Source organism: Lepus europaeus, chromosome 11 (assembly GCF_033115175.1).
Source record: "Lepus europaeus isolate LE1 chromosome 11, mLepTim1.pri, whole genome shotgun sequence".
In the NCBI taxonomy this organism is placed as follows: domain Eukaryota; kingdom Metazoa; phylum Chordata; class Mammalia; order Lagomorpha; family Leporidae; genus Lepus; species Lepus europaeus.
Window position 1 is genome coordinate 15,331,024 of NC_084837.1, and position 25,866 is coordinate 15,356,889.

At 38.8% G+C, this 25,866-nt stretch overlaps 1 protein-coding gene across 1 annotated transcript in view; it reads right to left on the reverse strand.

Moving 5' to 3' along the window:
* Positions 1-25,866, reverse strand: part of GABRB3 (gamma-aminobutyric acid type A receptor subunit beta3) — a 220,938-nt gene that overhangs the window by 45,862 nt on the left and 149,210 nt on the right. The window contains exon 4 of the mRNA XM_062204564.1: positions 18,549-18,769. Coding sequence (XP_062060548.1) covers positions 18,549-18,769 — 221 coding nt within the window. The remainder of the gene's footprint in view (positions 1-18,548; positions 18,770-25,866) is intronic.

Genomic DNA, 25,866 nt, shown 5'->3' on the forward strand with positions numbered 1-25,866 from the left:
TCACCTGTTTCACAGTCATTGCACTATTTCGAATTTTCACCAACAATCCCTAAGGGTTACAATTTCTGCATGACTTCCTCAACTTTTGCATTTTTTCTCTTCATTTTTTTCTTTCCTTTTTTTTTTGGAGGGGGGGGCAAACAACTATCCTAATGTGTGTGAAATGGTATCTCATTGTAACTTTGATTTCTATTTCATCAGTAGTTAATTATGATTAACATCATTTCTTGCACTTCTTTGCAGAATGTCTATTTAAGTCCTTTGCTTCATTTTTTAATAAGTGGCTTTTTTTTCTAAATTGCTGACTATTAGGGTATCTTTACAAAATGTTTATATTAACCTCTTAAATATGATTTGCGAATCATTTCTTTTATTCTGTGTGTTGCCTTTTCACTCTACATAGAATTATTTACTTTGTGTAACCTAAATTGTCTTTATTTTCTTGCTTGTGTTGTTACTGTCATATCCAAAAATAATTGCCAAATCTAATGTCATAAAGTTTTTCTTCTATGTTTTCTATTAAGAGTTTTATAGTTTAGTTCTTTGATCCATTTGATCTCTTTTAAGTTTAGTTCTTTGATCCTTATGAGTTAATTTTTCATATAATGTGAGGTAAGGATCTAAGCTCATTCTTTTAAAAGTCAATATCTAATGATTCCTACATCATTTGTTGAAAGGACTGTCCATTACACATTGAGTAAGTACTCTTGTCACCCTTGTCAAAAACCATTTCACCATATATGCCAGGATTTATTTCTAACCCCTATACTCAATTTCATTGATCTAAATGTCTGTTATTAATGCTGGTACTAATCTGTTTTGATTACCAGACCTTTGTATTAAGTTTTGAAAGCAGGCAATATGAGATTTCCTACTTTGTTCTTTATCAAGATTGGTTTTTGATATTTGCAGTATTTTGAAATTTCATTTATATTTGAAAGTGAGTTTTTCTATTTACACAAAAAAGACACCATTAGGGTTCTGATAGGGATTGTGCTGAATCTGCATATTGTTTTGGGTAGAACTGTTATCTTATCAATATTAAACCTTCTAAGAACATAGGCTAACTTTCATTTTATTTAGGTTTCCTCAGATTCTTTCAATAATATTTTATAGGTTTTATGTACACACCATTTACTTCATCGCAAAATTTATTCCAAGATTTTTCATATTTCCAACTGCTGTTCATACATGGAGTTGTTCTCTTGCTGTGGGTTGAATATGAATTTTCCCATTTGAAACTCATGTCAACCTTTAATGACCAATATGAGATAGTAAAGGGTAGAAACTATTTGACTATGGCATTCAGAAGAGAAGACTTTGGGAGGTGATTAGGATTAGATGAGATGATCAGATAGGCGCTCCCATGACTGAATAGCAGTGAGCTTTATAAGAAGAGGAAACACATATAAGCATTTCCTGTCTCTTGCTTTGTAATGCCCTCACCACCCTGGAACTCTGTGAGCAAGAATGACCACCCTAGGTGCAGGCCTTTGACTTCAGACCTCCAGAACTGTGAGCCAAAATAAACTTATTTTTGAAAATATTATTCACTATGCTGTGGCAGAGTAGGTGTCAGTTCTAGTCCTGGATGCTCCTCTTCCAATCCAGCTCTCTGCTATGGTTTGGGAAAGCAGAGAAAATGGCCCAACTGCTTGGACCCCTGCACTTGCAGGCCCCTGGCTTTGGATCAGCCCAGCCGTGGCCACTTGGGAAGTGAATGTGGGTGGAAGACCTTTCTCTCTGTCTCTATCTCTGTTTCTCTCTCTCTCTCTCTCTCTGTGATTCTACCTCTCAAATAAATAAACAAAATCCTTAAAAATTATTTACTTATTTATGCATTTATTTAAAAGGCAAAGTTATAGAAGGACAGAGAGACAGAGTGTCCCCTCCACTAGTTCATTCCTCATATAGGGACTGGGAATTTGGTATTGGTCTCTCAAGTGGGTATCAGAGATCCTACTATGAGAGCTACCACTGCTGCCTCCCAGGAAGCTAGATGCAGAAGCGGAGTTGGGGCTCTAATCCAGCCACTCCAATACAGGATGTGATTGTCTCAAGCAGTGTCTAAGCCAGTGTGCCAAACGTTCACCTCAAAAAACTTCTTTTCTTTATAACTTACCCAGTCTATAATACTGAGTTACTAGCAAATGAAAATGGACAAGCACAGAGAACTGGTACCAAGAAATTAGGCTGTTGTTTATAAGTAATATCTGAAATGTGAAATGCTTTAGAACTGAGTTATGGGAAGAAATTAGAAGAATTTGGAGGAGTAAATTAGAAAATGCCTAGAATGCAGTAAGTGAAGCATTATGAGCAATTGTGAGAGGACTCAGAAAAAGCCTCGAGACAGCTCAGAAATTTTTGAGGCCAGTCTTCTATTACAGATCCAGAGATCTTCCAGTGAATAAAGTGTTTCAGGGATAGTTTGGGGTGCTTTTAATGGGTGCTAGATGCCTAAGGCTACCTCGGAATTTCTCTCCCTGCTGTAAGCTAGTGATGTACTCCGTAGCTGGAGTCACGGTTCAGCAGGCCCAGGCACCATTCGTTCTGGCAACAGGCCTTGGTGGCATTCAAGCAGTGTTCATTTTGCAGGTGCACAGAATTCAAGAGTTATGAGCTCGTGGTAGCTTCCAGTGAGATTTTAAAGGAAAGTTGCGGAATGTATTTAGGAGTTTATTACAGGTCAGGAGCCCCTAAAGAAATCCCCTAATGGGAAAATGCCTAATGAAACTATGGGAGTGAATCTGTAGCTAAGAACCCAAAAATATAAAACATTCAAGCAAAGAGCAATGCTTACAAAGAGTATGCTACAGTTAGAATGCAAAAACAGTTCCAAGGAATAATCATGTGGTCTGTGACCAGGAAAACTGTAGGAGTGCAGCTGCCCAAGGAACAAGTGGCCTCTACTGCTTCAGTGTGTGTAGGAATCCCAACTTGTAGCTTTAAGATTTGATGTCTGCCAAGCTGAGTTTTGGTCATGTGATGAGTCAATTACTTTCTAGTTACTAATTCCTTCCCTTTGAAATAGAAATCTATACCCTGTGCCTGTCCCACCACTGTACACTGGAAATAGTTCATCTGTTTTGGCTTAATAGGCCTACACCTGGAAAGTTTGAGTCACAGATGATACTTTGGACTTTGAACAAATGAATTACAGTGGAATGGGTTAAGACTTGAGTAATGATTTTATGTCATAGTGACAAGGACATGAATTTCAGGGGCTCAGCAGAAGAATACAATTCTTGGTACCTGATTTGGGCGCTCTGAAAATCATGATGGAATTTAATCACCATTGTTAGGTATTAAGAGGATGGAAACTTAATTCAATCACATTTAGAGGTGGTACCTTTGGAAGGTGGTTAGGATTAAATAATGTCATCAGGGTGGAGACCCTGGTATTGATTACTTGGGCTTTATAAGAAGAGAGAGAGATGAGAGAAGACAAATTTGTGTGATCCCTCTTGCCATGTGAAGTCTTCACAACTTCAGGCCTCTTCCAGCAAGTAGGCCTTTGTTAGATACAGCTCCTTGACTTTGGGCCAGAATTATGAGTCAACAAACTCTTCATTTTAAATTTATGCAGTTATTTCACAGAGAGAAAGAGACAGTGAGAAAGAAACACAGAAAGAGAACCCATCCACTGGTTCACTTCCCAAATGCTGGAGCTAGGAGCTGGGAATTCAACTCAACTTTTTCCAAGTGGGTGGAGATAAGCCAGACACTTAGACCATCACTGCCACCTCCCAAGGCCTACGTAAGCAGAAAGCTGGAGTCAGCAGCCAGATCTGGCAGCAAGGTCAGGAATTCCAACATAGGACAACTTAACCAAATGCTCTCCCCCACAAACTCTTTATTGTAACTGACCCAGTATATGGTATCTTATTATCAACAATAGGAAATGGATTAAGACATGTCTTTACTTCGTAAAAATTGTTCATTTATACAATTTTATTGATTTGAAAGGCAGAGAGAGAGAGAGAGAGGGAGAGAGAGAGAGAAAGAGGAAGAGAGAGAGAGAGAGAGAGAGAGAGAGAGAGAGAGAGAGAGAGACTGGAGGGCCAGAACAAAACCAGGAGCCAGCCACTCCATCCAATCTCCCACATGGATTGCAGAGATTCAGTACTTGAGCCATTGTCTGCTGCCTCCCAGGTATGTTCATTAGCAGGAAGCTGGGTCAGAAGCAGAGGTAGAACAGGACTGAATCTCAGGCATGCTAATACGGGAAGTAGGTATCCCAAGCAGTGGCTAAGCCTGTTATGCCACAATGCCCACTCCTAAAACATTCATTCATCTATTTTATTGGATTGTTATTATTAGTATATACAAATGCAGACATTATTAGTATATACAAACACACTATGTTCAAACACCATTTTTCATGTTTCTTTTGGTCCATTGTCAATGGTTCCCTTACCTCTTTGAGTAGTTAACAAATAAGACCATTGTCTCAATTTTATTCCTTTTAATTTTCCATGTTTTCATCTTTCTGTGTATGACTTGTAATCTTTCTTTCTTAAAATTTGACATTTGGTTATTATAATGTGTTAACTCTGACAATCAGATTCCTCCCCTTCCCTGGCATTTTCTATTTCCTAATTTAGTACTCCGTTTTTTGAGACATTCTAAAACTGTTTTGGAAGAGATTATTCTTTGTTGGTTGTGAACAGTGAAGTCTTTATTTCTATTGCTTATAGTCAACTAACGTTTTAACACAGATTTCTTTGAGTATGGGGTACCGAAATAAATAAAACAAAATAAAAACAAGCAAAAAAGAGCACAGCTACCTCTCCTAGTCTTTCTAGATTAGCTATATGCTAGAACATTCTATAGCCACTTGGCTAGGCTTGCTCTAGACTTAGGAGTCAGCCCAAAGCAAAAATTTTAGGGTTCTTCTTAGCAGTTTTCCTGACCATATGCCTTTCCTTGACCATATACCTTTTCCTTTCTAAATCTGTTTGCATGTATGGCTACTTTTTAATGATATAATTTACCAAAAGATTATCATCCCAACTCCTTATTTAGGCTACGCATTATCTATTTTATGTTTCCACCCGGAATATCTTATCCTGGGTATCTGGGATTTGTAGTCATTTTGTAGGTTTTTGAGCAGTCTCTACCCCTCATATGCTAGAATTCTGAATTAAGCAAAACTTAAGTGATCATCTTGCTTCAGTTCTTCAGGAATGACCCAGATAGTTTAGAATATATGTTCCCAATAACTTATCACTCTGCTGCAAGGGGCAGATTTGGGAACTGGATGTTATCTTCTTAGCACCAAAACTGCCCAGACTGGAAAAGAGGTGGGAAAATCACAAAAATATTTCATAAAACTTTGCTTTTGTTTTGAATGTAGCTTTTTCTTGATTGTGCTTTTGGTTTGTTCCTGTAAAACTTGGACAGTTTTCTAGAACTTCAACAAAGTTGGTTCAGACAGTTTCTAATTTTTTTAATGTCTTTGAATGAATAAGAGCTTGGAGGGTTTTAGTTTGCCATTTCGGTCATGTCACTCAATTTTATAGAAATCTTTAAAAGCAAGACGAGGATGACATTTATAAATTTAGAGCAGAAAGTAATGAATGGCTTGATAAAATCAAAGCCTAATCCTTTAAATATAGAAATATTTAAACATTTCTTGATGGTTTTGAACACAAGTATAAATGAAGAATGGAATATAAGATTATATTTTCAGTAGCTTAAAATGTAACAGAAGGAAACACAAATGCACATGCTGGTAAATGAGAAAGCCCAGATAAAAAGGATATTCTCCTGAAAAATGTGAGTCCCAAAGAATGACACAAAAAAGAAAATTTCAAGAGACCAAGAAGTATAGCAGAGTCTGAAATCATGTGTACTTAAGTGGAAACTGTCATTCTCCACTCTTCTTATAGTAACAATAGTAACACACATTTATAAAAACTTATCTACAATACTATTTCATATAAAGTATATATTTATGAGTAAGTCTTTGAAGACCTAGAGGAGCATTAATTCTTCTTAAGAATACATATTCTTCACTTGATTTAAGCCATTATAGGAAACTCAACAATAGAGAAATATAGTTGATTCATGTTATGTGACAGACTTGATATAGTATTATTTTATCTTCCACTCCCTAGCAACAATACTCCATGCTGATCAAGGGATCTCCTTGAGAGAGATTCTGATTTTTGAGAAGTACTGAAAAGGATAAATTTTCAGTATATTCCATGTCAGATTATGAAGTTACCAGGAAATAGTACCCGTTCAATTAAAACTTTTCTAAACCGTTCTCTTTCATCCACTAAAACAAACTTCCAAAACTAGAGAAGCCACATGTAATCTATGAAAGTGAAGAAGGAACAGAGAGGGAAGAGAAGGCAGAGAGACTGAGAAGCTTAGTCCCCTCCTCTTACCACTACAGACATCCAGTCTGAAATAAATATGAAACTAGGATTAAATATTTAATTCAGAATACTTATACAACTTAAGGACATAAAAGATCATTATTAAAACACTGGCAGAAAACCATGAGATCTGTCCAAATTTTATGAAAGCAGAGTAATTAAATATATCATCAAACAAAGTTTAAGGGAATAATAGGAGACAATTGCAAAATGGTTACATTTATAATCAATAAACTGATTGAATAAATGTTTTTAAGTAAAAAGAAACTATGAATTAGCAATGGCAAGCAAAATTTAATAATTTCTTAAGCATATCACTCACTACAACAATACAGGATTAATCCCAGGAATTCATGAATGGACCTGGTGGGTAATATCAGGAAATGGAAGAAGAAATCTTCATTTCCATACTATCAAAGGCACAAAGTTAAATTACCAACTATCTACAGACCAGAACATTCTTGTGAAAACACCAGCACTTGGAGATAAGTCTGAGACACGCATGTGATATTAATAATTGGATGAATTCTAACTAAAAGGGTCAGAATAGTCATACCCTGATGATGCCACTGCAACCCCTCCTCCACGTTTACAAAACACCAGATTTTCCTGGTGAGAAGATTTTCCTTGGCCTATATTTCTAAAGAGAGAAAAGAGAATCAGAGGCAGCCACCCTGCTTCCCTAGCACTCTGAGGCAATACCAAGGAAGCTCACTCCTGTCTCATTTCACAGGAAATGTAAGGTTACACCATGGCCAAACTGACAAAGGTTAATAGAAATAAAGAATGGAGGCTGAAGTCATAGTGATAAGAACAACTTCCCAACAGCTGTTATGTAAGACTCTAGATAACCATCTGCAAAGCTGATTCATCAAGTTCATCATGGAAGTTCAACCTAGCCTGAGTTCCTAGCTGGGTATTCACTACTTTCAGACTCATAGCCCATTCCAATGTTGTCATCCAGGCAAAAGTTGTTAACTTCATGTATTTCAGAGAAATAAAGGAGCTAAATCAACTTGACTTGGGAAGTCAAGCAGCGGTTCCACTCAGCCAAAGAGTCCACCCAATGATCCTGCCCATCCATGGAGATTATCACTTCTGTGAACTTCAGAGAAAGAAACAGGAATACTTTCATCTCTGCAATTCCATAGAAACAAATGGGCTACAACAGCCTGATCTAGATGGTCCAATAATCTCTCTATCCAATCAAAAGCCACTCCCAACTGCTCCACTTGGGAAGACAGGCAATCTTCAAGCATGCAGTCACACAAGTCTAAAGAACATTGCTTTGGGTTCTGCCTTCCTGAGCAGTGACTTTACCTAACCAACCTCCTAGCCCATGTGCAGTCTTGCTCAGCTAAATATTCCAAACCCCAGAATGGACAGATATACATCATGTGATCAGCCTGATCAGAAGTAATTACAGTACCCAATCAGCAGATCTGCCTGAAAGCAGAGTCTATTCAGTGGTATCACTGAACAGTTGCACCCAGCCAGAAGCTCCTCTCAAAATCAAAACAAAGCTACTGGTTTATCCAACTTAATAACTTACAAGTGGATATCCACTTGCAGCAAACTGAAATGTGACTCTCCTCCTACCTCTCTCAACTTATACAAAAATCAGTTTAAAATGAATCAAAGATTTAAATGTAAGAGCAGAAACTATGAACACACTAGAAGAAAACATAGGAGAAAAAGACATTGGCAAAGGCAACAAGTTTTTGGAATAAGATGCTTAAAACATAAGCAATAAGAGGAAAAATAGGTAAATGGGATTATATCAAACAAAGAAGACTTTGAGCAGTTAAAAAAATCAACAATGAAGAGACCACAAAGAAAAGGGAATCTTCATACTCTGATGATAGGAATGTAAATTAATACATCCATTTTGAAGAACAGCATAGAAGTTCCTCAAAAAACTAAACAATATATCCACTGTATTACTAAGATACTTCCCTTCTGGGTATACATCCTAAGGAAATAAAATCAGACCTTACCTAGGGGCATTCCCATGTCCACTGCAGCACTATTCACAAATACACTGAACCTACCTAGATGAATGGATGAAAAAATGCAGTACATATATACAATGGAATATTATTCAACAAAAAAAATGAAATAATGACATTTGCAGTAGATGGAGCTGGAGATCACTAAGTTACATGGAATAAATTAAACACTAAAAGACAAATACAACAAGTTCTCAAGAGGACATTTTAAAAAAAATACTTCATCTGAATTTGAAATAGTGATTACTAGAGGTTGAGTGGGATGGAGGGAGGTTAGAGGGAGATTGAATAATGAGTAACAAAACACAGACAGAAGTAATGAATCCTAGTCTTCTACAGCAAAATGAGGCAACTATGGTTCCCAATAATGTGCTATGCACTCTATTTAGAACCAAAGGAGAGAAACTGAGAGGTGCCAAACACAAAGAAAAGATAAATAAGTAGGAACATTAGTTTTACAGTTTGAATGGCTTACACTGAGTATATATGTTGAAATATTGTGCTGTATTTCTTAAAAGGTGCGAGTACCACCTGTTAGTAATATGTATTAAAAGCTAAAATAATTTAAAAATACAAATATACAAATAATTTAAAAATACAAAAGAACCCCAGGACCTGATGGCTTCACTGCTTAATTCTATGGCCATTTAAAGAACAAGTAAAGAATAAGAGTGAGAATAAGAAAGGGAAGAGGAAGGCAGGTGGGAGTGAGGTGGGGAAGGGTGGGTACAGTGGGAAGAATCACCAAGACCATAAAGTTGTAACTGTAAAATGTATGAAGTACACAACCACAAAGCAGTATAGTCCTATGTACATTCATACAGACTTACTTCTAAGGTACAACCTAACAACTAGTCTTAAGACCCCAAAATCCCTTAAGCTGACTGATAAAAATAGCAGCTTAAGTGTTATAAAGATCAAATGGATAGGAACAAATGGTAAAGTGACCATATAGATACCATCAAGAGTTAACATGATCATATTAATAGGACTAAGTGTTTGGAAACAAAAATAGACTGAATTAAAAAGGAGTGAAGGCTCCAATATAGGAAGCAGTTCTTACAGCAGACTCATAGAATGTCAATTGCTTTAAGTAGCACTCCGACCTCAGAATCAGCCCTTAGGCATTCCAGTATGGCTGGAAAGCCCAGTGGGAACATTTCAGGCATGGAAAGCCAAGACACTCTGGAAAAAAATGTCCTACATATAGGACCCCTGTGGGTAAGACCCCAGTGGAAAGAAGCCACCAAAGAAGGAGGTCCTTTTCTCTGAAGGGAGGAGAGAGCTTCCACTTTGCTTAAAGCCTTGTCGAGCTACTCAATCCAAAATGCTTCTATAGATGAGGCAGCTCTTATCAAGAGCCTTGAGTGGTCACTGATGTCATATATAAGAGTGTTATTTGTTAAATAAGCAATAAGAGTCACTGGGCACTAACTTCCCAACAGGAGTTCCGTCCACAAAGAGTTGTTTCAAGAGACTTAATAATAAAAATTATTCTCAAAAATCACTTTGTTTTAGTGTATTAAAAGGAGGACAGTCTCATAAGTTATAGGCATGTCTAAGAGTTCACAAAATTGTCTTATTTAAAGACAGTTAAGTTTCAAAAATGAATGAATAAGAAGGAAGTAAGGGAAAAGAGGAAGGGGGAAAAAAAAAAGCAAAAACACCTTTGAGAAGAGTAACAAAGAACAGCACTTGCTTAGACTGTTGAGAAACAGTTCTCTTAGTTTTATTCCATCCTTTCTTTTCTCTTTCTTTCTTTCTGTTTCCTTTTCTTTCTCTGACCAAACAAGAGAAGGGGGAGAAAAAGAGGGAAGTGGTTGGAGAACAGGGGTGGTGGGAAGAATTACTAGGTTCCTAATGTTGCATTTACAAGATACAAACAATTCAAAAATTAAAAAAAGAACAAGTATCAATTATTCTCATGCATATCTAAAAAAATCAAAAGGCTAGGGAATACTTCCATTTTATTTATTTATATTTATTTAATTTTATTTATCCTTATAAAAAGACAGACAAGGATAGGGCAAGAAAGAAAATTATAACCCAATATCTTAATGGCCACAGATGCAAAAATCCTGAATAAAAAACTAGCAAACTGTATTAAACAACACATTAAATGGATCATCCACCATGATCAAGTGGGATTTATCATGGGGATGCAAGGATAGTTCAACAAATGGAAATCAATAAATTCAATACATAATATTAACAGAATGAAGAACAGAAACATATGATCTCATTTGATGCAAAAAAACATTTGAAAAAATTGACTGTTTTTACAAATATGTGAAGGACATGAAATAGAAAGCTAGTCTCTTCAATAAATATGTTAGGAAAACAAGATTTCTCCATCCAGAAGTATTGGATCAAGCCCTTATTTCATGACATATACAAAAATCAACTTAAAATGGATTAAAGTTTCATATATAAGTCTAGAAACGGTCAACCACCAGAAGAAAACATACAGAACAAACTACATGACATTGGTCTGGACAACATTTTTGGATTTGGCAGCAAAAGCACAGGCAGCAAATGCAAAAATAGACAAATGGGATTGCATTAAACTAAAAGCCTTCCACTCAGCAAAGGAAACAACTAAATGTTCACAAACAGTATATAGATTGGGAGAAAACATTTGTGAGTCATAATTCAGTAATGGGTTAATATACAAATTATATAACGAGCTCAAACAACTCAACAGCAAGAAAGCAAATCAACAAAAAATGCAATAAAAAATAAGGCAAGAGACACAAACAGATATTTCTCACAAGAAGACATCCAACTGGCCAACAGGTACATATGTAAAAATTCTGAATATAGTTATTCATTAAGGAAGTGCAAATTAAAACCACAAAGGTATATTATCTCATACCTGCCAGAAGGCTATTATCAAAAAGATGTGTGATAACAAGTGTTGGTGAAGATATGAAGAAAAGGGAACATTTGCAAACTGTTGTTGGGAATATAAATTAGTACAGCCATTAGGGAAAACTGTATGGAGATTCCTCAAAAAGTTAAACATACAATCATCATATGTTCCAGGAAATCCAATTTTGAGTATTTATCCAAAAGATTTGAAATCAGTTTGTTGAAGAGATGTTTTTACTCCCATGGTTCATTACAGCAATATTAAAAATTGCCAAATTATAGAATCTGAGTGTCAATCAACAGATGAATGTACAAACAAAATATCATATACCCATATACACAATCAAATACTATTCAGCCTTAATAAAGGAAGGAAATTTTGCTATTTGCCACAACATGGATGGAATTAAGTAACATAGCACTATGATATGTAAAATAAGCCAGCCACAGAAATACAATACTGCATGTTCTCATTATGAGGGACATTAAACAGACAAAACTCATTTTGAACAAAGAATTGTCATTATTATAGGCTGGAAGAGATGGAGAGGATAGAGGGGATAGGGATAATAAGTATTAAAATCTGAGTTAGATTGGAAGAATAAATCCCTAGTATTACAAAGCAAAGTAGGAGACATGTTCCATGAGAGCCTAGTATGTATTTCATGAACAAAGTCAAGAAAGAAGACCCAAGCCTGCAATCATAAAGTTATGTCAGAAAAGAGTTAATGTTAATAACCCTAGTTTGAACAGTATACAGTATGATGTGTTAAAACATCATACTATAACACACAAATGTGTACAATTATTGCTAATACAATGTTTTTCAAAATTTAGTTTTTTTCAAAACTAAACAATTTACAGAAACAGTGCATAGAATGGTGGTTACAGAGGCTGGGGTGGGGAGAAGTGCCAGTTAATGGGACAATGATGGTCAAAGGGTTCAAATTTCAGTTGCTAAAGAGGAATATGGTTTTCCTGTTTTGAACTCTAGTGAACAGTTTGGTGAATATAGCTAATAATAAAGTAGTGTATAGATCAGAGATGAACAGTTTGGTGAATATAGCTAATAATAAAGTAGTGTATAGATCAGAGATGAACAGTTTGGTGAATATAGCTAATAATAAAGTAGTGTATAGATCAGAGAGTAAATTTCAAATACGTTGAACAATAAACTACTAAGTACTCAAAAACATGGTTAACCATTTAAGAAGAAAAATTAGATAGCTACCTCACTTCCTACAACAATATAAATTCCAATGAATTAGACTGGGAATCAGACACGGCATTTAAGATACTGCTTTGTAAGCTTGCATCGTATATTGAAGTGTCTGGGTTTGAGGCCTGGCTGTGGTTCTAATTACATTTTTTTTTTTAATGTGTCCCATGGGAGGTATGAGGTTATGGCTCAAATAGTTGGTTCTGTAAAATCCACATGAAAGAGCCAGACTGGGTTCTGAGTCCCAACCTCAGCTGCTGTAAGCAGTTGGAGAGTTGATCAGTGGATGCAAGTAAGATCTCTCTTTCTTGCTTTCTCTGTGTGTATGTGTGTTACAGTCCTTCAAATGAACAAAAAGAAATTCCAATGGGCTGAAAATCTAAATGAAAAATAAGAAGATAAACGTACAACAGAAAGAAGAAGTAGAATCAAATTTAACTCACAGGCAGTCCTTTTTTTTGGAACATCATTACTCTAGATTTTGAGGACAGGACAAAAAAAAAAAAAGACAAGAACACATCTTTTGTAGAAAATTTATATTCTCATGGTGACTTTCCCATCATCTCAGGTAGTAAAAGGTATTCAATAAAGAAAAAAATGCGATAAAATGACAAGCTAATGGCAGATGTGGATAATTGCTATGACAAAAATTAAACAAGGTGATGTAATAGGAAGTGAACAGATAATCAGAGATCGGCCGCATTCCTAGGGGTGACAGTTGGACTGTCCTCAATTATAAAACCATAGTGATGCTAAAACGTAAATATCTGGAGATGGACTGCCCTATATCCAGCAAAGAGTATGTACAAAGTCTCTGGGACAGGCAGGCACCGCAGCTCAATAGGCTAATCCTCCACCTGCAGCGCCAGCACACCGGGTTCTAGTCCCAGTCGGGGCGCCAGATTCTGTCCCGGATGCCCCTCTTCCAGGCCAGCTCTCTGCTGTGGCCTGGGAGTGCAATGGAAGATGGCCCAAGTCCTTGGACCCTGCACCTGCATGGGAGACCAGGAGAAAGCACCTAGCTTCTGGCTTCGGATCAGCGCAGTGCAGCCATTGGGGGGTGAACCAACGGAAAAGGAAGACCTTTCTCTCTGTCTCTCTCTCTCACTGTCCACTCTGCCTGTCAAAAAAAAAGTCTCTGGGACAGAGACATCCTTGATAGCGCTGAAGGCAGAAGGAAACTTACCACACTGGAAGTGTGATGAGAGAGAACAGGAGGGTACATCAAAAAGCTCACAGAAAGATAGAATTAAAAATGTTTATTTTAATGCAAAATATTTTTGAAAACAAGTTTTCACAATTCACATTTTCAGTACTGTTTTGAAGTTCCCTCAAAGCTATAAAAGAAGCAGCTAGAATCACAGGAGCCAATATCCTTGAGTAGGGAGAGGATGTCAAGGAGAAGCTGGCCCTCAAAATGGTCAGGGATCTGCTCTAATTTGAGAGATGTCCAAAAGCAAGGTACAGGACATCACATGGTCTCTTGGTAATGGGAAGACAAATAAGTCGCTGTATGAGATATCATTGTACAATGACAATGAGGGAGGAGGTTTGAAAAGATGGCCTAAAAGTCCTTATAAGGAAGGGAAGAATGATTGTGCTGGGAGAGGGGGATACAAAGAAAAGCAAGAGCCTGAATTTAGAGCCAGACAGTTGATTTTTCTCCAGCTTTAAGAGACAAAAAAGGCATAGATTATTTACAGTGACCTAAATATTGATGAACTCCAGTTCAGGCATCACATCCCTAAACAGATATATACTTTATTGGAAATATAAACTTCATATTGGCATAATCCCTTCTGGAAAGCAATTCATCAAAATTCTATTTAGTTATATAAAAGTAACTGGGAGATAGTAACAAAACAATGGCTTTGTTAGGTATACCTGCACTCAGATCTCATGGACACCATTTCCTCTGTAAGCTTACCTTTGTTCCAGGGTAGAGAGGTATTTGACGAGACACACAGCACAATTTTGGTGTTAAGTAACAGCCAAACTAATTAAATGACTTCATTTGAATCTTCTGAAACACACTTTAGATTAATTTAAATATTGTACTCAATCTTTAAAGTATAGGAATGAGTACCTTAAAACTTTAAAAGATTTTAAACAGCAAATGGAAACTTTAGAATACATTATCTAGCAGATTTTGCAATATATTTCTCAAGCAAAGTATGAGTTACCTTGTTTTGATAGAGATTACTCAACCTCACATTCCCAGGTGCTTTTTGGAGCAATTCAAATACATTTTGCAATACCCATTACCAAGTCCTAGCATCAGAGAAATGGTCCAGAGATATAAAATGCATGGCATGAAGAAAAGATCATGTGACAAAGTATGCTTAATGGTGCAAGGTGAGACATTCAATGTCATCGAATGACTAGCAGACTGAAGACATGAATCGGGAAGAGGGAGGGGGCAATGGGTCCAAATTTTCACAGAAGAAAACTTCAATGCAGAGAAAAACAGAAATACTGTGATGGGTACAAGAGTTCCTCAGGCAGCCAACATTTTTCTAGTTCTTCAAAAAGGTTTGTCTACCCACATTTCAAAGAACTCATGTTCTACTTCTGGATGGTGTCAGTGCCCTACTCAGAGCATTCTCTCACATGGCATGATGGGTGCACAAAATAGGCTCAATCTATTGTTAAGTTCAGTGAGGCTCAAGTTAGTAAATGCAAGCTCAAGTTAGCCCAAGTTTCAAGTTCACAGTGCTAGATTTAAAATGACCTTTAATCATTACAAGAACATGATCACTCTCAAATATCATTGTGAGTGGTCACTGGACTACTTCGCCAAGTCGTCAGAGTTAAGGATCAATGATTTCCCAGAATAAGGCTGAACTGACGTACAAACCTACGTCATGGACAATTCATCCACTGCCATAGATCTTCATCTATCCTAGATAAAGCAAAAACCTTCATTGATTCTGACACTGCAATGGCTGGGCACGAATAGGAAATGGGTTCCAGAGGCACTAAATGGTGACTGACCCTTAGGCAACTAATGAATACTTGAAGTAAGGTGAGAGCCATGCTCAGTATTCAATGGTGAGAATAATCCAACCTAGAGGTCTCAGAAATACAATCAGCTTGACTAGTTTCTCAAGCATATAGCCAGTAGCAGCAACCCAAGCACTCTACTGCATTTACAATGGGGATTTCAACTTTAGTGTTCTCAGCTGTGCCAGACCTCCTCTATGCTCATGCCTTGGTGCAGACAATTATGGACTTATAATTAATAGTGCAACTTAGAACTTTTTGACTTCCTGATGTTACCAGTGCAATATGAATTCAGTAAAAATTGTACTTTCCTAGGTTAGCAATGAGTACTACACTCATGGTGCTGGGCAACAGCAGCAAACCATAGTTCCCAATCAGTCACACCATCATGAGGGTTGACAACTGATACATGACAGTGCACTGTATTGGTAAGCAAGCATATTAAGTACGCTAAGTGTATAAGTATGTTAAGTATGCTTTTTCAACGTGGGATGCTTTCAATTTACAATGGGCATATTAGGACATAATTCCATAGTAACTCAAGGAGCATCTCTGTACTTATTTACTTAAACATACTGTCAGGGTTACATATCCCACCCTTGGCTTTCCATATTACTAAAATGACCCAACAAGTACAACAAGAAAAAGTGAGAGGAGGGAAAGCCTGTTTTGCCCCAAGGGGGAGGATGGAAGGTGACCCACAAAGGCAGCACTCACATTTGCTCTTATTCTTATCAAAAACCATTTATATACACACAGATCTTCATTTTATAAAGAATTATATAGAATATACATATGCATTAATTTAATGATATTATCAGAGTTTTGAATAACTTATCTGTTTTGTGTCCAAACATCGAAATTAATCTATGACTATGTGTACTTATTTTTAATATCAAGGTCAACATTTTCAGATTAGCCAATTTCTAAGAAGCCACATAAAACAGCAAAGCTGCTAAACACATGAAGAATATGGTGATAGATCTGTAGTTGGAGATTCTCTTTATGGCGTCTTGTCCATGTCCACATAAATCTGAAGAATTGCTTCAAAAATGTGTAGTTCTAAATAAAGATCTAAGGAATATATCAAGACTACAACTGAATAAAAAGTTACATATTTTGTAATGCATTTACTGACCTAAGATACTGTTTGAGTGGTATAAAGAATGAATTTGACCAGAGAGGTCTTGTTTTAGGTAATTTTACAAAACTTAGTATTAAAAGTTTCCTGTGGCTTATTATGTTTTATTTAAATCCTACATACAAATTTATAGATCAAGAGTTAGCTAGAGACATATTTTTCTAACTCATGCCTGTTTTATGATGCTAAGTCCAACAGTATCAAATGGAATTTATTACAGTGCTTTCTTGCATATTATATAGTTCTATCAGAAAGTTAAAGTTCTTTGCTTTTAAAAGATATATAAGAAAATAATACAAAGATAAAAATGGAGAGGACTTAAAAGGATGTTTTGTTTAAAAGCCAAAGAATTGTCAATTAGTTTTTTTGATATTTGTTTCTTTTTGCTCTCACATGTGACAAAAACATGCATACACACATGTGCATCTATGCACACACATGTGTACACATACTGGATTCTTCTACTTCTGATTTTTTTGGGGGGAGGTGGGAGCAAGCAAATGGCTCCTCATTTTATGTTCACAAGATTCCCAGAAAATTTTTTGTACAACCAATATATCTGTCAGGACCTCCTGAATTTTGCAACCACAGCTCTCATTTTCAGGTAAAAATATCACATAATGCAAACCTTCCAAAGAAACCTAGGATAGACTTTTTAAAGCAGCACCATGTCTTGGATGACATGTGCCTTTTTTTTTTTCCCTATAGTTAAAAATGTTGCTAAAACCCAAACTTCATGCTATATTCTGTGGTTTTCAGAAAGTCACTTGACATTTTATATTTAAGGATATGTCAAGGACTGTATAAAGATGGGAAGAGAGGAGCTGCTCAGCTCCAAACAAAAACAAAAAGACATGGAAATGGAAAAGCCAGTTGCCTTGTTAGACCAGTATGTGCTCTATATATGTATTGAAATATCACACTGCACTCCATAAAAATGGATAAATAGTACTTGTTATCAAAATCTTCAAATAATCACATTAATAATTCCTTTTACTTATCTTGAAGCAATAAAAATCACACTGGTGTGGAATTAAATGTATAGTGCTTTGATTTCACTTACAGCTGTTGAAATCTTAGCTAAAATTCTCCCGACTCACACATTTTGACATAAACCTTTTCTCCAAGATATCCACATTTGTTCCACTCAAAACAATAAGCCACTTCTAAAAGGCCTCAAGGGTATTTGTGTAGGCCAGGAGATGGAAAAAGACACACATACACACCCAAAACACAATTCTAAAACAGAACAAAAATCAGTACAAAACCAAAGAAAGAGAGAGAGGGTTTTAAGGATGCCCTTTTCCAAGGCAACATTCAAGATAACTGACGCTAGCAGTGCTGGAACACTGGCAGCGGGATCAGGCGGTTTCCAGGGCAATGAGGGAAGCCAGACTTCCTCCTTAGGCTCAGGAAGGTGCCCTAGCTTTCCAATTTGAGTGACTGCATTACGAGACCTGGAGAAAGAGGGGCTCATCAGGAAGCCTCTCACCTAGTCATTCCCATAAATATTCGTGGCACTACCTCAAAACTCTGTGGAGACTACACCCTATCATCTGCACAATAGACTTTTTTTTTGAACTGTACAAATTGCTTTAAATTTTATTAAATCTTCTGCACTGCCGGGGCAATATTAATTACAGGCCTTTGTGGCTATGATATGGGGAATCCGTCCTAAGGGAATGACAGCCCAATTATATATAATCAATCCTAGGAAGCTATTTTCAACTGCTTGAGGACTATTTATAGTAGCAGTAATGCCTACATCTTACGGTTATGAGACTTTCTTTTTCTGTAACGATCACAGTATTTCATGGATGTTTCCTGATTAATCTAAGGGTATGGTTTCACTTATCAAAATCATTTCAAGTGATAAATTCAATGCCAGTGCACCATGCATGCCAAAGAGGCAGACAGACCTGAGCCCATACAGCACCGTCCCATCAGGGTGAAGGCGGATCATGCGGTTTTTCACTGTCACTCCATGCACAAATGACTTTTTGTCATTTAAGAAATACGTGTCGGGCACCCATAGCTGATCAGCCACGCGATTGTCAAGCGTGAGGTTGAGAGGAATCCCAGAATAGGCGAGCCTTTTATCTCTCCAATATTGTTGAAAGTACATGGTTAAGGTATAATCCTGAGGGGGAAAGAAAAGACAAAAATTAGTTTGTGCTCAATCACAGGTGTATTTCCCCCCAAGATTGGCCAAATTGAAATCCAAACTTCATAACAGACTAGGATAAATGGATTTCATTTATAGAGGATGGGAAGCAGGGGTTGCTTTCTTATGAGGGCAAACACCAGGTTTAATTTGCACATGAACAGATATGTGTCATGGATATTTATCCTGTTTTACTGAGGTAAGAAGCAGACTAGACAAGTTTGCATTTCAGAGATAGCCACAAAGAAATAAAGATCCCCCCACCCCTGGGCCAAATGACCATAAAATCAGGCTGCTGGCAGGGAAGCTGACCAGTCTCCTAAGTGTTCTATCTCCTACCAGGCAGAGAGGTGCTTTAACCTCCCAAGACAGATGAGTGCTACCTACAAACTCTCCCTGCAATTTTAGCCACTTTCCTCTGTTCTGACCTCTATGAGGGCTATAAATACAAGCCATCCATAAACATCCTTGGAAGCCCAGTGGCCTGTGGGAGTTCTCTAGCACAATCCATCATATTTTCTTTTTTTCCCAGCTTGCTGTGACCATTTCTACATTAACTGGGCCATAACATCACCTGGAGATGATGACACAGTAATCTGGGGAACATGGGAGCCTGAAGCCACCAAAGAACACTGGAGATGAGCCCTCATGCTGTCCCATGGGCTGGTCAGCAAAGGAAGCAATGCTCTAGGCAGGGACACTACTTTCTTTTCTTTTTATGCAAAGCAGTTAGTTCAATGAGATGAAAGTGGGGAAAAGGATAAGTATGGAAAAAATGCCTTTAATTTTTTTTTTTTATCGCTCTCCAATTTTATAATGACCAAGTCTGAAAATCTGATGATATTCACAACACATCCTGAATCCTACCATGGAAGCTGAAAAAAAACAAAGGTTAGAAGGTAAACTCTCCAACAAGGCAGGGAGAGTCACAGCTGCTCCATAAAAGGAACTTTCTGGTCATGTCTGTAAAGACTTTCATATACAGACTATGAGAGTGGCACAGCCAATCAGGTAAATAATCCAGAAGATACAAGTATTCTCCTAGTCCATCCAGCATTGCTTTTGCTGCCTCAAAGGGCTTTTCTCAGTGTTGCTGATCCAACAGTGCCTGTTCATTATGCTTCTTAACAGTGAAAGGGTGCAGGAGTTTTTGAAATGACAAAGGGAAGACATCGACCTTCAGGTGTGCACACTAAGAGGAGTTAACAAAATCTATACACGCTCAGTGACTGTAGACAATACTCATATGTTTTAAAACTGGAAGGTCCACAAAAATCAGAGGAGATGAGGGGGCAAAAATCCATATGGGTGGGAGAGCTTTGGGAGAGGTTTTACTATACTTTGGAGAGAGGTAACATTTGAGTAGATGAGACGAAACATATTCCCTCCTCTCTCAAACTTACACCCAAGCATTTCCATGCATGAACAGTCATCATCATTCCCACTACCAATGAGAAATTCTCAAAGGGGAAGGCATTTGACCCAGTGGTTAAGATGTCAGCTGGATTGTATGCATCCCATTTATAGTGCCTGGATTCACACCCTGATTCCGCTCCCAATTCCAACTTCCTGAATGTGCACCTTAGGAGGCAGCAATGATGACTTACGTATTTGTCACACACGTTTGGGACCTAGGTTTATTTCCTGGCTCCCAACTTTGGCCTGATCCAGCCCTGTTTGTATGGGCATTTAGGAGAGTCAACCAGAGGATAGTAACTCTGTCCTTCTGTCCCTGTCTGTCTCCTTCCATCTTAAATAAATAAATAAAAACTTTTAAAAAGAAGATTCTCACAGAGCAGGCAGCATGAAACATGTTAGTCATATAATGGGGAACAGACTCGACAAAGATCTGGGAATATCACTTTCACAGCACTCATGGGAAACCCTTGGAGGCTGGTTTTTCTACAGTGCAGGTTTCATGGACTGGTGGGCAAAGCTGGACTCCATAGCAGTGCACACAAGGTTGAAAAACTTGAATGCCAGCTTTTAAGTCAAAGAAAAGTCACCAGCTACATATAGTAGAGTAACATAGAGTGGCATAACCAAGTGTGCTAATTATTTGTGTATTTTATTTTCTGTATGCTGATTGATTGACATCTGAGACTTGGCTCACCCTAGAGGAATCACCCATCCCAGGGCAAACCAGTTCCTAGAGAGCAAAAATGCTCCTGGGAGTAGATCTTCCATATGAAAACCCACCAATGCAGAGTTCACACCCTTAACCACTTCCATTATTGGGTTCTCACATTCCAGGTCCTTATCACCTTCCCTAATGTCTTCAGGTCCAGGTAGTAGAGAACTAATTTGGGGCAGCTCCTATGCCTCAGATGCCTGAAATGATTTGAACCAGTCACTCTGAGCCTGCTTGCCCTGCCATGCCCATTTACTCCCATGGAAAGACCTTGCTCCATAGTTTTCCATTCTCCCTCTGCCTCATGGCCCACCTTGTGTGGCTCACTCCATGATAGGGCACCCCTTCCTTTTGATCACGGTAAGGAATAAACTGTCCTTCCAATGGCAGATTTCTCTTGATCTGTTAACCTTACCGCACTAATAATAAAAGCTATATTTTAAAACACAAGGCTGTGGTGAGGAAGATCAGTTTTGCAATATTGAGTACAACCTCTAGGAGGGATGAAGGGCAGAAGGGCTCAGGGAAATGGGGCATGCTCCTTGGAAGGGAAGTGGGGGAAGTAGTATTAGGAGAGGCACTGGCTAACCATATCCTGAAAGGACCACAGAGACTACTTTGGTGAAAAGCATCAGGCTGAGAATACACCTCTGCCTTGCACCATCACACCCCCTCCCTTACTGTTAACTTTGGTCGAAACAGGCAATGCACTTTAACTGGAACATGCAAACTTGTGATGGCATAACATGGGAATAAATTAGCTGGAGTAATTAAAGGATTTTCTATTTGAATACAGAGCTCCAAATTAAATGCTTCTTGGAATAAAAGAGTTTTTACTTGTTTCCTTCTTTAATTCCTAGCCGCACAGCCTCACTCCTGAGTCATGATGTCTAGCACTCTTGTTGGAGGCCCTTTATGACTGGCTTGCAGATGATTCTCCAGGAGAAAGGGGGGAACACGTCAGTTTGCACTGGGAGCCCCAAGGACATTCACAGTCTGAAAGCTCAGGATCGCAGTCCTATTTTGGCCCATTGCTCTCCGCACCACCAACAGTGCAATTCAGTGTGGGTCTTGGATGCTGGCTGGACGGAACTGAGTTTATTTGGGGGGGAAGAACTTACATAACAGAAGGAGGAAAAAAATAATATTTCAATCCAAACCTGCTCCAACTCCTTCAGGGCACAGACAATGGCATCAATGTGGACACTAATCAGTAGCCAACTTTTTTCCCCTACAAAAACCTGTTGACAAACGAAGAGGGCAGTGTGGTGGTCTAAGCCTCCCCTCAATGTCTTGTGAGGTTTGGAGGCAGCTGGTGGAAGATTTTGTTGTTAGAGAAAACAATGCTAATGGGCAACAATGCACACTGAATGGAACAACAAGGGCAGCTGTTGACGCGTTTTGATCCTTCAGTATGCATTATTTCACACCGATGAAGATGTAGAAACTTAGAGGGCTGAAGTCATCTTCCCCTCATCTGCCTTCCACCCCCTTTAAGCCTGAGTAACTGGGCTTCGAAGTTGGGGTTGCCTCCTTCCATGACTTGGCTCTGCAGCTGGAATTTCTGTATGGAGACTAAAGCCAAATGATCTTGGTAGGGTGAGAGTTTACAAAGATTACTTGGGGAGTGGAGAGTTGAGTCATGGGAGTTATTCTTCATGTGCAATAATAAGAAACAGCGCCATTGCAACCCCCATCTTCACAAATACTTAGCACAGCTGCTATAGACAGACGCCTTCTGCAATGGTGATTTTCTTCAGGGGTCTCCAGAAAAGTTGTAGATATTTATATTTAGAGTGACATATCCCTAACAAAAGAAAAGAGTACAACCCAAGAAAATGCAGTCTGTGTGGGATGGAGAACCCATTGGAGTTTAAATTTTAAGCCATTCACAGAAACAGAAGATATTTTCAGACAAAGAAAATGCCAGGAATTTAGAGGAGTCCTAGTGGTGGGCACTGGACTCCCCATTGAACATGACATGGATATGGGGAATAGCTCTGTTCTTCAACCTGAAAGCTTAAGATATTAGGCAATATCAGATATGAAGGTAACAAATGGCTGGGAATGATGAGGCCAAGCAAACAACAGCCAAGCAGCACTTCCTGGGATGGGGTGACCCCCATGCTCACAAAGTACTAATGTGATAAGAATTGACACCATCTGAGAAAGTCAACACTGTTCAGAGAATGAACCACACCTCTGTAGACCTATTGCCAGAGTCCCAAAGTACACAAGAAATGCCTCTTTATGCAGACACCATTTAGGCATTTGACAGATATTTACTGAGTAGCTCCTACGTTCTAGGCAATGTCCTGCAGGCAGAGACGAAGCAGATGCAGTATAGGCTCTCAGGGGCTGGCCATCTGGCAAAGGTACCCATAATTCAAAAGGCATCTGGATTAAGTGCTAGATGAAATATAAAGAAGTTTAAGAGGCTCAAAAGGGAACCATTCCTGGGTAAAACGAACAAGGGTGACTTCCTAGAAAAAGAACCATGCAGCTTAAATCTTGAAGAGGTGCTAGATTTGGACATCTGGACAAACTGGCTCCAAGTGGTCACTGCCACCACAGATGTCTTCACAAAGCACAGAGCCAGGAGGACAAGGCAGAGGAGGTGGCTCCACAAGGCCATTAGGAGCATCTTCAAATTCAGTGTAACTGAAGGAGGCCCTGTAGTGACAAAAGTGGGCCCAGCAGAGGTCCTGAAATGGTAATCCTCAATGAAGATCTATTGAAGCTTTTGATGGTACTGGAAATCACCAGTGGTCCCGGTGAGTCTTCTGGTGGCCATGGTATAGTAGCAACCCCACTCCTTGTGATGTCACTGAGATTGTGCAACCCTGACTTTTTCTATTCTGGTTGGTGATCTACGTAGGGATAAGGAGGAGCTTTTAGGCAATCTGGGTGCTGAACTTCCTAACACACGAAGAGCCTCCACCAGGGTAGCAGGAAGTGACGATTGTTGCCTCATTTCTCACCTCTTCCTTTTATGGTAGAGATAAAACTCCCAGATGGAGACATAAAAGAGGACAGGTATGTGGGAGAACGGGGCCAAGACGAAGGGTGGACATGCGAAGAAGCAGGACCCAGGAAGGAAGCAGGACTTAGGGAAGCAGTGGGAGTCGGGGAAGAGCAATATGCGGGAAGCATGGTCCAGGGAGGAGCACGCACCCCCCCCCATGCAGTGGGTATAGGAACCTTGCACTGGGTGGGTGGCCCAATTGGATCAACATACATAGGAAGAGACAGGCTGTCTGCTGACACTGATTTCTTGGCTCTGGTGCAAGCAGCAGTATCAGCACATCTAGACCCTAGACCGAGTGCATTGGCAGAAGTAAGAGGGGTATTGGCTGAAAGGTCAGAGCTCACAGAAAGAGAAGCTGTCAAGGGGTGTTGCAACCACAGAGCTTTCCATCAAGGACATACAAAATCACTTGCACTGAGTGAAATTCTCAATAGAATAATGCTCTACTCCTCATACCACCCCAAATTTAGCAGCTCTGGTTCAAATTCTAGACTCAAAAAGTTCATCCTGGTTATAAATTCATGTTACTTGACTTTATGTATTGAGGGAGGGTTGACATTTGCAGCCATTCAAGAATTTGTAAAATATCCCTCCTATAAATTAGTTTACACATGGGGTATATGTGCACCAGTAATGACTCCCATCCATTTTGTTAGCAGGGATCTCAATACTCTCATCTGACTTCTGATTAAGGAGCAGATATAGGGTGCCACCAAATATTTGGAAAGCTCTAGGTAAAGTCATTGGTTGTGTGGTGCTCAGTACACCCTACCAAGACCTCACTACTCTCAGTATTCCAACCACAAATCCTCATCAGGGAAGACCACCAGGGAAGCCTATGCAGAATTATTTTACTTGGACACCTAGGATCCTAGACCAGGCTTCCAGAAGTGGAGACTATTCCATATCAGATTACAAAGACCAATGAGGGGTGAGTATGGGCCCTGACCTTCTAGGCCACTTCTCTACCAGGTTCACGTGTGCCTGAGACCACTGTTGGTACAGGAGAAATCTTTCAGCACCTCTGGTGTGAACGGTACAGACTGCTACAGTCACTGCAGCCCTGGGGCATGGGATTCAATGGAGAGTGTTTAGTCAGTAAGAGGAAAACCCAAAGGTATCTTCATCTGAATCCTCCAACCCACTGAGAATTGATACTCTCTGGGTTACACTGTATAAATGTGACTTATTTCATTTAATTATAGTTGGTTTGAACTGTGGTAGTTCATCAAAATCATTAGATAAGATAAAGTGATAAAGTCTCTCTCTCTCTCTCTCTCTCTCTCTCTCTCTCTCTCTCTCTCTCTCTGACTCTCTCCCTCTTAAAAAGCATTTTGAAGAATTCAGGATGAGCCTAAGTAAGAGTTATCCTTTTAAAAAGGGGTTTTCTTTAAAAATATATTACAAATTGTTGAATCAAAGAGCCATTTATTCTTCTGAGACTCGTTAGGGATCATAAAGCCCTTTGATAATCCAACGGAATCACAGTCCCTCTTCAAAGGAAAACGTGTTATGTCTATATTTGCTGGGCTGTCAAATCAATCATCAGGATACAGTGAGGTTCACCAGGGTGCATGTTCTCACATGCTCCAAATACTTTCATAGAGGGTAGCAGTCCTAGCAGCTGGGGTTCTACAAATTTGTGAAGTCATTTGTTCAGAATTTGTGCAATGTTTTGCCATTGGAAAAAAGATATGGCAAAAAGTGCTGTTAGGTTTTATCTTGATTGTAAAACTCTGTTTTATGTAGAGATCAGAAGCCAGAATTCCTGGGTGAGATACCAGCTCTGGTCCAGACCCTGTGGCTGGGAGCCAGGGTACTGCTGTAATAGTGTGTGAAGCAGGAAGAGGTGGGCACTGCTGGCTCCCACAGCTCTAGAAGCAGCACAGACTGCTGGGGGTGGGGAGCAGGCAT